Genomic DNA, 16400 nt, shown 5'->3' on the forward strand with positions numbered 1-16400 from the left:
TGTTGAAGCAAGCTTGAGGGATTCAATAGCTTAACTCTTTTCTCCCCCTGTTCCTAACATTTGTTTTTAAAAGCCACATGCCTACCCTGAAGACTGAGAAGCACATGAACTCTGATTTCATCTAGTATTTACTCAGGAGTTCTGAGACTCAGCATCCTTAAAGGAAGAGTTTGATCTAGCAGCAGAATAATATTGGGAATTACATGATGTAGTGCACATTGTGAAAACTCATCAGTTTCAAATCATTTCCTGGTCTTATTCCTGTCTAGGTCTTTGCCAGTTCCAGAATTCTCCAAGTTGGCACAGTTCCATCTCTGGTTTTCTGCCTTTTCTCCTCCTTATTCTCTGCCTCCATTCCTCCTTCCTCCTTCCTCCTTTAAGAGACTCCCTGAAACCTACTTCTTTGTCTAACATTTTGGTCATCTCCCCCATGTTCATTTGAAAGCTATATGGCTCGGTGTCAAATTGTGTTTGATGACATTCCTATGGAGCACATCTTTGGATGTTATAAAATGCTGCATAGATACAAGGTGGTGTTACCTTTATAAACCAAAGCCCCCATCTAACGAACACAAGCAATGCCTGGAAATTCAATTTGCTCTTCAGACTTATTCAGGAACGATTTCAAAACTAATAAATTTCACTCTTTTGCAATTTGCAGAGGATCAGAGTTTTCCAAACTTTTCTTAGGTAAATGACAATTGATTGCTTCGTGTCTGCCAACTGGAAAGCAAGAGTTTCAGTTATACAGCATCTTTCATAACCTCAGTCCCAAAAGCATTTTACAGCCAAGGAAATAGCTGAAATGTGTCACTGTTTTTTTTTTGTTTAATTCTGCAGCCAATTTAAGGTAGAGTTGATCCTAAATACAGCAATGAGACAATGACCAGATAATGTTTTTTTTATATACAAGTGATGCTTGTCGAAGGATAAATACTGGTCAGGACATTAGGACTTCATCAACACAGAGCCAGATGAGAGCTTGATTTTACACCTCAGCTGAAATATGGCTTTTCTAACAGTACAGCCATCCCTCCTTACTGCATTGGAAAATGGACGGAGGATTCAGGAATTTTTGAAAAAGCAAAGTGAAACTAAATCAACAGAAATAAATTATAGCATTCATTTTAGCTGTCATTTGATTCTCTCCAGGAAAGAACATTGGCATGCCACAATCAGGAAATCACGCAATCTCTGTGCCTGTCTAATGTATCCGAATACTTGATGAATTATGACCATATTTGATTTCTATTGTAACACTTGTCTTGCATACATTATTTGAAAATGCATAAGATGTACAGCTGTATAACCATGCGCAAAGAAAGCACAGTAGGATTATTTCCAAGATTTGCTGACCCCAATAAACCTAGGGATTGAGAGGCATGTTCCCCTGATCTATGTGGTTACCAACAATAAAGTGTCAGATCTTTAAATACAAGCCAAAACTTGCTAATATAAAGTTGAGAAATATAAAACTTAGCATTAACTTACCCATTAGTCTCTGAAGAGGCAATTTATCCACTAAGCTTGTTGTAATCATTTATTAATCAATGTATTACAGAGATGTCATTGCACAGCTCCGGAGCAGTTGGGACATCAACCCAAGCCTCCTAGCTCAGAGTAGGGACACTACCACTGTGCCACAAGAATCTCAAGATTGTTATATATGCATCTGAAAAAATCTAAAAAGGTTAATATTTGGATTGGCTGTAGTAAGCACCACCCTCAAATATGATGTTATGGGGACTTGTCAAGAGTAAAGGAGGCTGCAGCTAGCTAGCACTTGGGACTAGTGTGCTCCCAGTTTCTACGTGTCATGTTGGCTATGCTTTTGTAATCTGTTAATAGTGCAGAAAAGCAATAAGTTTCATACTGTTTACTCAACAAAATCACTCTCGTTATACCAAAGAGGTTGCTGTCTTCATCCAAACTAAACCACCTTGGACCTGAAGGAAAGCACAAAAAGCTGCTACCAATCTTCCTTTCTAATCTTAGGCTTGCTAATAAACCATGGTAGAGAATAGACTATTCCTGAGTAATGATAGCAAAAGGTAGAAATTAGAGTAACTAGCTACATTCTATTATTTAACAGTGTTGAGAGCTAGGGATATGACCCCATTAAGATAATGTACTTCTTCTCCACCTAAACATTGGGTGAGATCATCAGATTGGGTGGAGCTTAATGCAACTTCAACATTAAATCTTTCAGAATTATTACTTAATACAACTTCACCCTCCAAACTCCCCCCCCATAATTAAAATGTCTACATTCAGATATAGAACTACCTTTACGTTTATCACTACGCTATCTCCCCACAAGTCAATATCTTCACAAATTAAGGCAGTGTGAAGATTTCACAATTATTTCAGAACATGCTCACTTCAGATTTGGAAGATTGGTACTCATTGTGGAGTTTCAGGCTGAGGTGTCTCTAGGTTCAGATGTACATCTTCTTAAGACGTTAAAGGCATGGCTAATAAGGTAGCAGATGCATTGATGTTGATTTTTCAACATTCCCTAGATTCAAAAAAGACTCCACTGGATTGGAAAGAAGCCAACAGAACACATCCGTTTAACCAGAAATTCTCGACTGGTTAATGTGTCATTTCTGATGTGGAGTAGTTAGAATTGATTATTAATGAGATTAATTAATACTAACATTAATAATAACAAAGAGATCGTTAATAGCTGCGCACAATTCATAAAAGCTAATTAGGAAGAGTCAATGTTTACTGAAATAGAAATCATGTTCAACCACAAGACCATAAGACACAGGTGCAGAAGTAGGCCATTTGGCCCACCTAGTTTATTCCAATGAGATCGTGCTGATCTGATAATCCTCAACTTAACTTTCCTGCTTTGTCCCTAAACTCTTGATTCCTTTACTGATTAAAATCTGTCTATCTGACTGGGCAGCCAATCAAGGCCACTTGCCAGTTTTGAGGTTTTAGAACTGAATGCAAGATATTATTTGGGTGAACATTACGTTAAAAATGGTGCACATGTTCTGAAATTTCCACAACTGGAGGATGCCAGCAACATTTGAGAGATGCTTCTTACGTGAGCTCCTGTAATGGGTTCTCAAATGTAGGAGATTTTAGATGCTACCCTTGAGCTTGTTTAAGGAGTTCCAAAGAATAGTAAAAAGTATTTTAGAAGCACAAACTCGCATTTGTGATGAGGCAGTAAAATACAGTATGTTCCTTAGTGAAAATATTGGAAGAAATTTTTAAAAAAAGAGGTTCAGCAGTAATAAAAACCAAGTGCTACATCAATATGAGACAATGTCACTATGACACAAATTACACTCAACAGAATATGGGAATGAGAGAAGACTCAGTATCGATACTGCAGATTTTAAACAGATCCTGGAGAAATCTCCAATTGAAGTGGGTGGATAGTAGCAGTCATATGATTATTTTATAAAGAAAAGGAGAAAAGTCGAAGAAACTGTTTGACGTACCATAAAAATTGGAATATTTAATGTGCAAAGAAAATAAATGGAAGTCGAATATTTAGAAAGTTAAAGGGATGTTACTTATCATGCAACATGGTTTGAAGGGATACCTGAGACATAATGGAATGAGGAAACAAGTAATGGAAACATCGTATAAATGTGAGGATGCAGTAATCAATGAGATGAGATTTTTATAGAGTGTGGTTAGCTGATGTAAAGCTCTCACTAAAAATATGATTTGTTCCCTGTTTATATACAATTAGTATTTAATGTACAACAAGGGTGTATTCAAACAGTGGACAAATCATGAGAAAGTGAAGTTATGCAGCAGCCCCTACAGGAAATTACTCCATACTAACCAGAATACATAAAGTGAATTTTCTCAATATGGTTAAAAGTCTAAGGGCTGGTCTAAATGTCATTGGCAGAAGAACAAGTTAAGACTGCTGAGTCTTAACAAGAAGAAACATAAATCTAATATAACAGTGATAACTTATTGCACGATAGCAATAGGAACAAGTTAGGCATAATAACTTAAGATGATCAAGAGAAGGTCTCTTCTGATCCTATCAGACTCCTGTGTAAGTCTGATCCATTTCCACCTGGAAACTCTATGACATCATCATATTGGATGGAGCTAAGCGCAGCCTCAACATTAAATCTTTCTGAACCATTACCTTATATAAACGAAGGCCACTGACCACAACCTGTTATTCATAGAGATGTACAGCATTGAAACAGACCCTTCAGTCCAACCCGTCCATGCCAACCAGATATCTCAACCCAATCAAGTCCCACCTGCCAGCACCCAGCCCATGTCCCTCCAAATCCTTCCTACTCATATACTCATCCAAATGCCTCTTAAATGTTGCAATTGTACCAGCCTCCACCACTTCCTCTAGCAGCTCATTCCATACACGTACCACCCTCTGCGTGAAAACGTTGCCCCTTAGGTCTCTTTCAAATCTTTCCCCTCTCACCCAAAACCTATACCCTCTAGTTCTGGACTCCCCAACCCTAGGAAAAAATTTTTGCCTATTTACCCTATCCATGCCTCTCATAATTTTGTAAACCTCTATAAGGTCACCCCTCAGCCTCCGACGCTCCAGAGAAAATAGTCCCAGCATATTCAGCCTCTCCCTATAACTCAAATCCTCCACCCTGGCAACATCCTTGTAAATCTTTTCTGAACCCTTTCAAGTTTCACAACATCTTTCCGATAGGAAGGAGACCGGAACTGCATGCATTATTCCAACAGTGGCCTAACCTGTACAGTGGTCCTGTACAGCCGCAACATGACCTCCCAAATCCTGTACTCAATACTCTGACCAATAAATGAAAGCATACCAAACGCCTTCCTCACTATCCTATCTACCTGTGACTCCACTTTCAAGGAGCTATGAACCTGCACTCCAAGGTCTCTTTGTTCAGCAATACTCCCAAGGACCTTACTATTAAGTGTATAAGTCCTGCCAAGATTTGCTTTCCCAAAATGCAGCACCTCGCATTTATCTGAATTAAACTCCATCTGCCACTTCTCAGCCCATTGGCCCATCTGGTCAAGATCCTGTTGTAATCTGAGATCACCCTCTTCGCTGTCCACTACACCTCCAATTTTGGTGTCATCTGCAAACTTACTAATTGTACCTCTTATGCTCACATTCAAATCATTTATGTAAATGACAAAAAGTAGAGGACCCAGCACCGAACCTTCTGGCACTCCAAACATCACCACCTGTGACCCCAAACCTGATATATTGTTTCCTGCTTCAAAATATTTATACTGGCAACTGCTTTCCCTTCTGAGACCAAAATGGCGTAAAAGTTTGTTTAACAATAATTTATTTCAGATATCATTGTTAAAAGGAGTTCTAACCTTGTTCTCGTGGCTGATGAAATGGTCTCCAGGCTTCAATGTATGTAACCCACACAAAGGCTTACCAACATTGAATCAGACTTCATTCTGGCAACAGCTTCTATTGTTAACAGTACTATAGTCCTTTACATCTGGAACTTTGATCCAAATCTAAACTTCAGCTGTAATCTACTTATATGTGAAGACAAGAATCTCTAGATCCATTTTGTCTGTAAAGGTATCTAGTTCTGGAGCTCACCATACTCCAAAACTTGAAACTTGTTGAGGAATTGCCATTTGGGATTCTTCCATATTAATCAGGATGCCAGAATATCTAATACTGGAGACATAAAATTGGACAGCTCGCTTGGCTCCTTTCAGAGAATAAACTGTAACAACCCACTCAGTTGGAAAAGTACACAACAGTTCCCCCAGATAGAGGCACTACAGTTATCACGCAGAGACTTCATGAAGACTTCTAACTAAAACTATTTAAAGCCTTGAATAATTTTATAGTAAATTTCGTAAAGTGAAACATCCAAAGTTGGTTCACAGGAATGATTAGCAATTAAAAATTGAAATGGATCCACAGAAGGAGAAACTGGAACAAAAAACTGGATCAGAGGTTGGTTGAAAGGAACACTTTAAAGGAGCAGAAAGAGATGGATTTGGGGAGGGAAGAGATGGTAATTACAGATTTTAGGATCAAGATGGTTGAACATGTCGGGACACATAAATGTCTGTGTATGTATGCATGCACATGAGAAGACAAGGCCGATAATAGTAAAATTGAGTTGCTGCTGCACTACGGTCAAAAATATAGGGATGGCGGTGAATGGGGGAGTATTAGCTAGAATTCTGGTGGCAAAGCGTTTTGATGAGCACAAGTCATTGGACAGAGCAAGGGAGAGACCAACAAGAACAACACTGGAATTATTGTCTAATAGTAAACAAATGAAATAGATGAGAATATCACAAGCAAATGAGCTATACCACTCAACTACTCATATTATGAAATAAAGCCTTTAGCAATAAGAGGCTTTCAGCATCTGCTCTGATCTCCCACCTCCTTCTCTCACAGGGTCTCTGACATATGTTACACAAACTAAATTCTGGTTGGCTTATAGTAAAAATGTTCAAAACTATCTCCATGAAGACGTGTTATCACTTCTTTTACAACAGGATGCAGCATTGTATGATGGTATTGTCAGATCCATTCCACTCTACATGAGCTGGTAGAAACTCAACACAGATTGACACTTGGATTTACAGATTTAAGGTCTACCACAGCTTGATGCTGCTCCACGTAAGTCCCAGTTAGAATCAGGGCAACACTTTGCTATTTTCTCTTTTTTACTCAGCTGACAAATACAATATTGCTGCATTGCCAGAATGCTCAGGTTTTATACACTAAAGTGATTAATTTCCAATGAAAATTATGATTCATTTCTAGATGCATCAAATATCTGTCATACAATATCAGTATCAGTAGACAAAAGTGAAAGTTATTAACTCCTGACAATTATTTAGAAGAACCTTTTTTATATGTTTCAGGCCTCTTAAAAGGTACTGTTCCTTGCCACTTTCAGCTTTAGCTTCATATCAACAAATGACAAAAATTCTCAAACTAATTGAAACCATTCATGCTGCACATCATTTTCCTCTTCAGAATGTTTAATTCACCATCTACCCGCTTTCAGTCTCAGCACCCAATATTCCTGAGAAAAGTCCATGAGCAGGTATTCTTTGGGTCGAGGAGTCAGTAACATGCACCTTGTGACAAACCCCATCCATTGAAAGGCAGCTACTGAAGTATTGAACAGTGAGAGTGCTCCTTGCTAAATAGGTTCCAAACAAGCCAAGACCCCTGTGCAGTCAACGTCTATTGCTGAAGCCTCAGTACAAGCTCCTTTTGTACTTGAAAGACAAACTATGCTGCACAAAACCAAACAGATGTCTCACGTACAGCCCAAGTGGCAGAATAATCATCCTAAACTCAGCAAGTGAGGAAGCAGGGCATTTGCATTTGGTAAATAAGTAAAAAATGGGAGCAAAACTACAATTCAGAGGATTTTAAGTGCACGAAAATGTGGGATCACTACCAGGTGGAAATCACACAGCAGCTTGCATTTGTTTGGAATTTGGAATAACTGCACCTTCTTAAACGTGCAATTATTATAAACCCAAAGTTACACTTTGTTCCAACAAAGCAAATGAAGTTTTGGCAAGAGCATCTCAACTAACACTTTATAATCTGTTAGACTCAACATTGTTCAAGTCAATGTTAGATCATATACACAGGTTCAATTTTTCCAGAAACCAGGTGCTGCAAATACTTCTGCTGCTACTGTTCATAGCTCCTTCTGACTCATCTTCAGTTGCTTTATTTCTCCCCTACCTTGTAAAAATGAAGTTAACATAGTCCTAAAGGATTACAGGTCTTCTCTCTCATTACAAAGAGTTGACTGATGGTGGGTTTAACCTAAGAATAGAATATCCTTTATTGTCACGTGTACTCCAGTACAGAAGCATAGGAGCACAGCGAAACATTTTCACATTGGCAGTCTTTAATGATGCCATGTTAGGTAGAAGTACCTTGGTGCAAATATCAGATACAAAAGCGAATTATAAAGGAAAAGTAGTAGCATTACTACAGTGTCTAAAAAATAGGTTAGAAATAAGATAGTTATAACAGAGTTAAAGAATTTACATTATAGTCAGGTAAAGCGTTTCAAATAGCAGCAGCTCAGCAGGTAGTCTGGCCACGGATGCCAGACACAACTGTCCCACCCCTCTTCAGCCTCCAGTATGCTCCTTGAGGGTTACTATATCTCTGATGAGCAGCGAAGTTGAGAAGGAAAACCCTTCATTATAACCTCAGCCAGCACAGATATTGATCCTATGCTGCTGGCATTGTTCTCCAACACAAACCACCCACCCAGCCAACTAAGCTAAATAATTCCCCTTTAAAGGGAAAGTGGCCATAATCTCAGAGGACTGTTCTCTCATCAGACAGAGGCAACTGGTAGTGGTTTAAGCTGAGAGTCATCACATTTCAGACGAGGGAAGAGATTGAGAAGTAGATTCCTTCCTGGTAACCTCAGGTGGTGTGGGATTTTAAACCCACACTGTTAGCAGCACTGCACATTGCAATCCAGCTGTCCAACCAACTGAGCAAAACAATTACTCTTAGTACCTTGGAATATTATCATTTTTGCTATTGAATTTCATCAACCTCCTACCTTATCAGAGACTTTCCCTTTTGCTCTTTCATCGCCGCTGCCCTTTTCCCTGCCTCTGTACTTAAATACTGTTTCATTTCCAACAATTTTCAGTTCTAATCCTGTTTCTTTCTTCACAGATATTGTCTAATTCATTGAATATTTCTCACATTTTCAATTTTTATATGTTTTTTTTCATGTCTGCAATTACTGTTAACATTACCAATTTCAAATTAGCCAATGGTGATACACTATATTTTCACATTCTCAGAATGCTCTTCAAGAAACAGAACCAGAAACCACACAGAACACTCACTGAGTCATAGAGATGGACAGCATTGAAACAGACCCTTCGGTCCAACCCGTCCATGCCGACCAGATATCCCAACCCAATCTATTCCCACCTGCCAGCACCCGGCCCATAACCCTCCAAACCCTTCCTATTCATATATCCGTCCAAATGCCTCTTAAATGTTGCAATTGTACCAGCCTTCACCACATCCTCTGGCAGATCATTCCATACACGTGCCACCCTTTGCGTGAAAAGGTTGCCCCTTAGATCTCTTTTATATGTTTCCCCTCTCACCCTAAACCTCTAGTTCTGGACTCCCCCAACCCAGGAAAAAGACTTTGTCTATTTATCCTATCCATGCCTCTCATAATTTTGTATACCTCTATAAGGTCACCCCTCAGCCTCCGATGCTCCAGGGAAAACAGCCCCAGCCTGTTCAGCCTCTCCCTATAGCTCAGATCCTCCAACCCTGGCAACATCCTTGTAAATCTTTTCTGAATCCTTTCAAGTTTCACAACTTGAAAGGAAGGAGACCAGAATTGCATGCAATATTCCAACAGTGGCCTAACCAATGTCCTGTACAGCCGCAACATGACCTCCCAACTCCTGTACTCAATACTCTGACCAATAAAGGTAAACATACCAAACGCCTTCTTCACTATCCAATCTACCTGCGATTCCACTTTCAAGGAGCTATGAACCTGCACTCCGAGGTCTCTGTGTTCAGCAACACTCCCTAGAACCTTTCCATTAAGTGTATAAGTTCTGCTAAGATTTGCTTTCCCAAAATGCAGCACCTCGCATTTATCTGAATTAAACGCCATATGCCAATTCTCAACCCATTGGCCCATCTGATCAAGATCCTGTTGTAATCTGAGGTAACCCTATTTGCTGTCTACTACACCTCCAATTTTGGTGTCATCTGCAAACTTACTAACTGTACCTCTTATGCTCACATCCAAATCATTTATGTAAATGACAAAAAGTAGAGGGCCCAGCACCGATCCTTGTGGCACTCCACTGGTCACAGGCCTCCAGTCTGAAAAACAACCCTCCACCACCACCCTCTGTCTTCTACCTTTGAGCCAGTTCTGTATTCAAATGGCTAGTTCTCCTGTATTATATGAGATCTAACCTTGCTAATCAGTCTCCCATGGGAAACCTTGTCCAACGCCTTACTGAAGTCCATATAGATCACATCTACTGTTCTGCCCTCATCAACCTTCTTTGTTACTTCTTCAAAAAACTCAATCAAGTTTGTGAGACATAATTTCCCATGCACAAAGCCATGTTGACTATCCCAAATCAGTCCTTGCCTTTCCAAATACATGTACATCCTGTCCCTCAGGATTCCCTCCAACAACTTGCCCACCACTGAGGTGAGACTCTACAGTTCCCTGGCTTGTCTTTACCGCCCTTCTTAAACAGTGGCACCATGTTTGCCAACCTCCAGTCTTCTGGCACCTCACCTGTGACTATCGATGATACAAATATCTCAGCAAGAGGCCCAGCAATCACTTCTCTAACTTCCCATAGAGTTCTCGGGTACACCTGATCAGGTCCTGGGGATTTATCCACTTGTAACCATTTCAAAACATCCAGCACTTCCTCCTCTGTAATCTAGACATTTAGCAAGATGTCAGCATCTATTTCCCTACAGTTTATACCTTCCATATCCTTTTCCACAGTAAATACTGATGCAAAATATTCATTTAGTATCTCCCCCATTTTCTGCAGCTCCACACAAAGGTTCCTTGCTGATCTTTAAGGGGCCCTATTCTCTCCCTAGTTAAAGGATTTTCAATGCAGCTGTTGTGCTTTATAAACCCTACGTCCATATCCTATGTGTCTCATTCATTACTGCTGTTCTTACTGGTCAATAATGCCTCAAACTTAAAATTCTCATCCTTCTTTCTGGTTTCACTTCTCGTCTAGTCACAGAATGCCCAAGAACTCTGAATTATTTTGACTCCAACTATTAGCGCAACTTTACCTCCCTCCCACTGTCCAGGAACACATTGTGGAATTCTCTCCCTAAGCTTATCTGCCTGCACATTCTCCTTTTTAAACATTCATCAAAAACAACCACTCTAACTGTCCATTGTGACTATTTCAAAAATCCCAATCTTTGGTACTATTTCTTAAAAATCTATTTATGTGTTCGTGAAATGGCTTCTGCTTTTAAATGCTAAAGGCACGATATTAATACAAGTCGTTTATGACATGATAGGACCACAAGAAGGAAATCAGCTCTATTGCTGCTTCCTCAGTTGCAAGTAAAGCCTCCATATCGCTTAACTCTAATTTCAGAAGAGTGGTGCTGGAAAAACACAGCAGGTCAGGCAGCATCCGAGGAGCAGGAGAATCAATGTTTTGGGGATAGGCCCTTCATTCGGGCTTCTGCTTGAAACAGCGATTCTCCTGCTCCTCGGATGCTGCCTGACCTGCTGTGCTTTTCCAGCATCACACTTTTCAACTCTGAACACCAGCATCTGCAGTCCTCTCCAGTTCTTCTCCAGTTACTCTAATTGCCAACTGTCTGTCAGACATCTTGCCCTTGTATGACAAACCACAACTTAAAACTTAAAATGCAATTTATAAAAATTAGTTAAAAAGCTTTGCCAGCCTTCACATGATGGAGATTCCTTGTGCTAGCAGCAGGGTATTAAGCATAGGGTTACATCAGGAATGGATGGAGACAGGGATATGATTGGTATATGCACAGTTCTACCATCAGTGACCTTTCAGAATGGAATTTTTGCAGTGATGATTCAGTGGCAGCAGCAACACAGTTACCTCTTTCTGCTTAGCTCATGGTTTCAGAATCAGTCTGGACTGGGGGAATTGATGTCTTAACCAGATATCCTTGCATAGAATATCTTTGTAGATTGTGACAAGGATGTATTATGATTTATATGGTTGTTACACACAGATTCAAAGTTTTGTGTCGGATTGTGAATACAAATTTTAATCTATTCCTTTGCATTGTACAATCAAATTAAATCTGTAATCATGTCACAAGTACAATCCAGGTAATATTTTAAATCAGATCATGTCATTAGATCAGACAACCAGCTGTCTGTGCCAACTTGCCACTGACAACACAAATTATTACACTAAATTAAAATAAGCCATTACGTTTCAAAGAAAAGATTTGGAATGCAGTATGTTTAACATGGTCTCAGGATTCAGGTGGTTTTGGCATGGACATACCTTGTTACCATGACCAGATTGCCAAATGACCAACATTTTTTGGATGCATCATCATCTGTTATACAATTTAAGTAACTCCTGCCCTCCATCTGTCACTGAACATTCCCTTTTATTCTTTTCTCCTCTTCCTGCTTTCCTTGCCTGTTTACTATTAATGCCTGTTATATCCTTTTCAATTCTGATGATGGGACATAAAATTGAAATGTTAACTCCTTTACCCCTCTCTAGATGCTGCCTGACCTTCCAACTATTTCCAGTACTTTCTGGTTATAGTTTTAATTTCCAGTAGCCACAAAATTTTATCCTTGGCAATGTTTACCCACTAGCATGCATTTCTTAGAAGACAGCATATAGTAATGATGTTCCCTTAAAATGCTATTTTTATCCCTTCTTTCCCGTTGGCTTGCTGCAGTGAATCTTGTAGGTGGTTTATTCTAAAGTGATATTGTCCCGGTAGTACAGGAGATATATACTGAATTCACTGGCAGGTAAACAATCACCACTACTCCAGCTGAAGCTTTACTTATAAAACAGCCAGGGTGGCTATCATTACATAGAAAGGACAATGCACTTAGAAATTACAGTCGCAATAACTTGCAGAAACACAAACATTGCAAGGTTAGAAGAAGAGTGACCAAATATTTGATTATAAAGGTTATTTAGACACAAAGGTAGAATTGGATGCAAAAGATTCCTGGATATTACATGTTAAGGCCAGATAGCAATGGAGAAAAGAGGATTAAGGAAACAATTATAATGCTGCAGAATGGGGATGTCCGAGAGGAGTCAAGGATGCAATCTGTTTTATTAGAGCCACAAAAAAAAATGTAATTGTCTCACAAATTAGAGTCAAACATTAAAAAAAAGTAACAAAAATTGACTACCTTGAAAGATGACAAAACAGAGGAAGATAGGAATGTGGGTAGGCCATTCAGCCTATAAAGATTGCGCTATCATTAAAATAAATAATGTTTTTTGAACATTTCAATGCCTTTTACCTGCACAGTCCCCAAAATTCTTTACAACATTGATAATCAAAAACATTATCAACCTTCACCTGAAACATACTAACAGAGAATGCAAAAGATTCATGCTCCACTGAGAAAAACAACTTTTCACCGAGTAACTTTATTTATAAATTGTGCCCAACCAGGAGAAATCTCTTAGCTGCAGCTACCCTGTCTATCCCTTTAAGTATTTTGTGGATTTCAATTAGGTCATCACTCATTCTTTGAAACTTTAGAGAATACTGACCTAGTTTTGTCCAATCTCTCTTCATAGGGCAGTTCCACTTTTGCAGGATCAAGCCTGGTGAACCTTTGTTGAACTCACATTGTGACAGCAATGACCTTCCTGAGGTAAAGAGACCAAAACTGCACACAGTACTCAAGGTGAAATCTAACTAGGCTCGTATACAATAGATGGAAGACTTCACTACCCCTGTAGTTAAGTTCTCCTGTGATAAAGGCGAACATTGCATTAGCCTTCCTAATAGCTTGCTGCATCTGCACGTCAACCTCAGTGACATACTGATAAAGCACTTAGGTCCTTCTCCAAATCTTAACCTTTTACCATTCAAGAAATAGTCTGTACTTAGTTACTCCTACCAAAGTAGATAGCCTCACATTCTTCCACAATATATTCCATTGCCTAGGTCTATCCCATTCACTAAATCATCCAAAATCTCTTAGGTTATTTTACATCTTCTACACAACACAAATTCCTGCTTAGCTCCGTGTTATCCATAACTTTGGACATATTACATTTGGTATTGATACATATTATAAACAGCTAGGACCCAAGTTTTAATCCTTCTGGTACCCCACTAGTCACAAGTCCGCCAATGCAAAAATGACCCAGTGATTCCTACCTTGTTTTCTGTCTGTTAGCCAATCAAATCCATGCCTGTACATTACCTTTCATCCAATGTGTTTTAACTTTGATAATCAACCTCTTGCAGGGGACCTTATCAAAACCTCTCTGTAAATGCAAGCATATTCTCCTTTATCTATTTTGTTCATAGCATCCAAAAGAAACACCAAGATTGTCAAACATGATTTCTCATCTACAAATCCATGTTGACTAAATTACACAGCTCTGGAGCAGATTGGATTTACAATGGCGCATGTGCTAACAGCGTCATGGCATTGCAGTGGGGAGAAGTCATGTGACGAAAACTTTTAATGCACTTAAACACAGCTGGCAATCTGGGGCGTCATGATGGCTCAGTGGTTAGCACAACTGCCTCATAGCACCAGGGTCCCACGTTTGATTTTAGCCTCGGGTGACTGTGTGTGGAGTTTGTACATTCTCCTTCTGTCTGCATGGGTTTCCTCCTACAGTCCAAAGATGTGCAGGTCAGGTCAATTGGCTGTGCTAAATTGCCCATAGTGTTTGGTGCAGTAGTCAGAGGGAAATGGGTCAGTGTGGACTTGTTGGTCCAAAAGGCCTGTTCCACACTGTAGGTAATCTAATCAAATTTCAGCCTTGGAGTTTGCAGTGATCAGACAGCCACATTAGATTTTAAGATCAATTTGAAAATCTTAAATTCAGTGCATTTTGGGATGAGGGAGGGTAGGGAACAAAAGTGGGCAAACACAGTTAAGTTCTAAACTCTGACAACTGGAAAATGCAAGTTTACTAGTACTTTTGTCCACTTTTTAAAGGATTTAAAAAGAAATATGAAAGCGAATGCTGAAGAAACTCAGTATCTGCGGAGAGAAAAAAATGAGAGCTAATGTTTCCAATCTAGTATGACTCCTTCAGAACTGCACATCTTAACAATGAAATAAAACTTTGGTGGGTGTCCCAAATCAACATGTTTTCACTTAGCGCTTCCAAATTATCTCGCAACTTTACAGCTATACATACAGAGCTATTTTCGGTGCGCGACATGGGAGTGTGTATGTACACATTGTAATTCAATGCTGGCTGTAACTGCTTCTGGAGTGCCTCTTTCTGAAGGGGAACAATGCCACGCTTTAGGCGCTGCTTACTGTCCTGTGAGAAGTGGCCTCGGGACGCACGCCTCTCATAAAGAGATGCCATTTTCTCTAGAAACGCACAGTTCTGTCAGTCACTTCTGGAAACCGAACGCTCAATACATTCCGGTGGATTTTCTCCCCACGCACCAACTTCTGAAACTGCACAAAGTCATTAACCCAATCCCCACCCCCTCCCTGCAGCCACAAGCACCGAAAGGCAGGGCATGCAAAAAAAAACCTCTCCCTTTCCAGCTTACTCGCTTTAAAGCAGTTGGGATTTGAAGTTTTTTGGGGGGATGTGGCTTTTGCGTTTTCCCTTCAAATCGGTCTAACCCCCGGAAAGGCTCGCAATCAGCCTTGGATCCACCATCTAAGCCCATTTTCCTGCAGGGAGCTGTTGTGCACGCCAGTGATAAATGAATAAAGACCGACCTTGTCCTATAAAAAAATACAAGAAACACAAATTTTGCAAAGGGAAACTTATCTGGGACCACACAAAGGCACAACTACCTACCTCCGTAAGCCTCCGCTGTGAAGATGCACACAGTAGACAGAAAAATGCATTTGATTGGAATGTCCATTCTGAGCGCGGCTAATTTCCCCTCAACGTATAAAAAAACTTACATTAAACTGCTCCGACTAAACGCCGCCTTTACCGGAAACCACTTTTCCAAGCCAGTCCCAAAAAATACCTGATCACAGCCGGCAATATCCAACTGCTGTGCCCAGCGAATTAATGCTCTATAACTAATAACGATAGTGAATGTGAGTGAATGGGGACAGTCTTCAGTATTAACTGATACTTGAGTAGCTGTCACAATTTCCCAGAGCACTGGGAAAACATGTTTCTGCATTTTCAAACAGTATACTGTAGGGGTAATGTTTGAAAAAAATCAGCTTAGTACAGGAAATTACATTTTTTTCTATTCAATCTTTAAAAGCATAACTAAGTTTCTAATTACATTGGATTTTATATACACACACGCCGTAATTTATTTTTTCTAATCATACTGTGGTACAGCAAGCACAGTCCGTTTTCTCCTATCTTCATCAGGGATTTTGAACTCTGCTCTCATCCACATATCTTTTGACTGTGACTAAATAACGTGCTGCTGGCAGCCACTAAAAAAAAGGCAGTTTAATTGTGAATTGCTTTCAAAATCTTTAGACATTCCAAATTAACGGTTAATCAAGACTTTTTTTAAGAACATCGGATTTGGAAGAAAAAATGTCCACAGAAAATAGTATACATTGTAATATTCACAAGGTTGTTGTATTACAAATACACCACTGGTGCATGGGATGACAACCTTGGTATAAAAATCGTCCTGATGCTTTTGTTCAGCCAAGTTCTCAGGCTCTTGGCGGTGAAATGGT

General features: G+C 39.6%; 1 protein-coding gene across 3 annotated transcripts in view; it reads right to left on the minus strand.

Annotated features, from left to right (window-relative positions):
• The window catches only part of srpx (sushi-repeat containing protein X-linked), a 74132-nt gene extending 58458 nt beyond the window's left edge, over nt 1-15674 (minus strand). For 2 of the 3 annotated variants that reach the window (XM_060833044.1, XM_060833042.1), the window contains exon 1: nt 15538-15674. In XM_060833044.1, coding sequence (XP_060689027.1) covers nt 15538-15604 — 67 coding nt within the window. In that variant the 5' untranslated portion in view covers nt 15605-15674. Of the gene's footprint in view, nt 1-13955; nt 14016-15537 lie in introns of those variants that run through there. The other variant, XM_060833043.1, reaches the window with a different exon arrangement.
• Nucleotides 15675-16400: the final 726 nt, after the last annotated feature.

The sequence above is a fragment of the Hemiscyllium ocellatum genome, chromosome 12, assembly GCF_020745735.1.
Source record: "Hemiscyllium ocellatum isolate sHemOce1 chromosome 12, sHemOce1.pat.X.cur, whole genome shotgun sequence".
NCBI lineage: Eukaryota > Metazoa > Chordata > Chondrichthyes > Orectolobiformes > Hemiscylliidae > Hemiscyllium > Hemiscyllium ocellatum.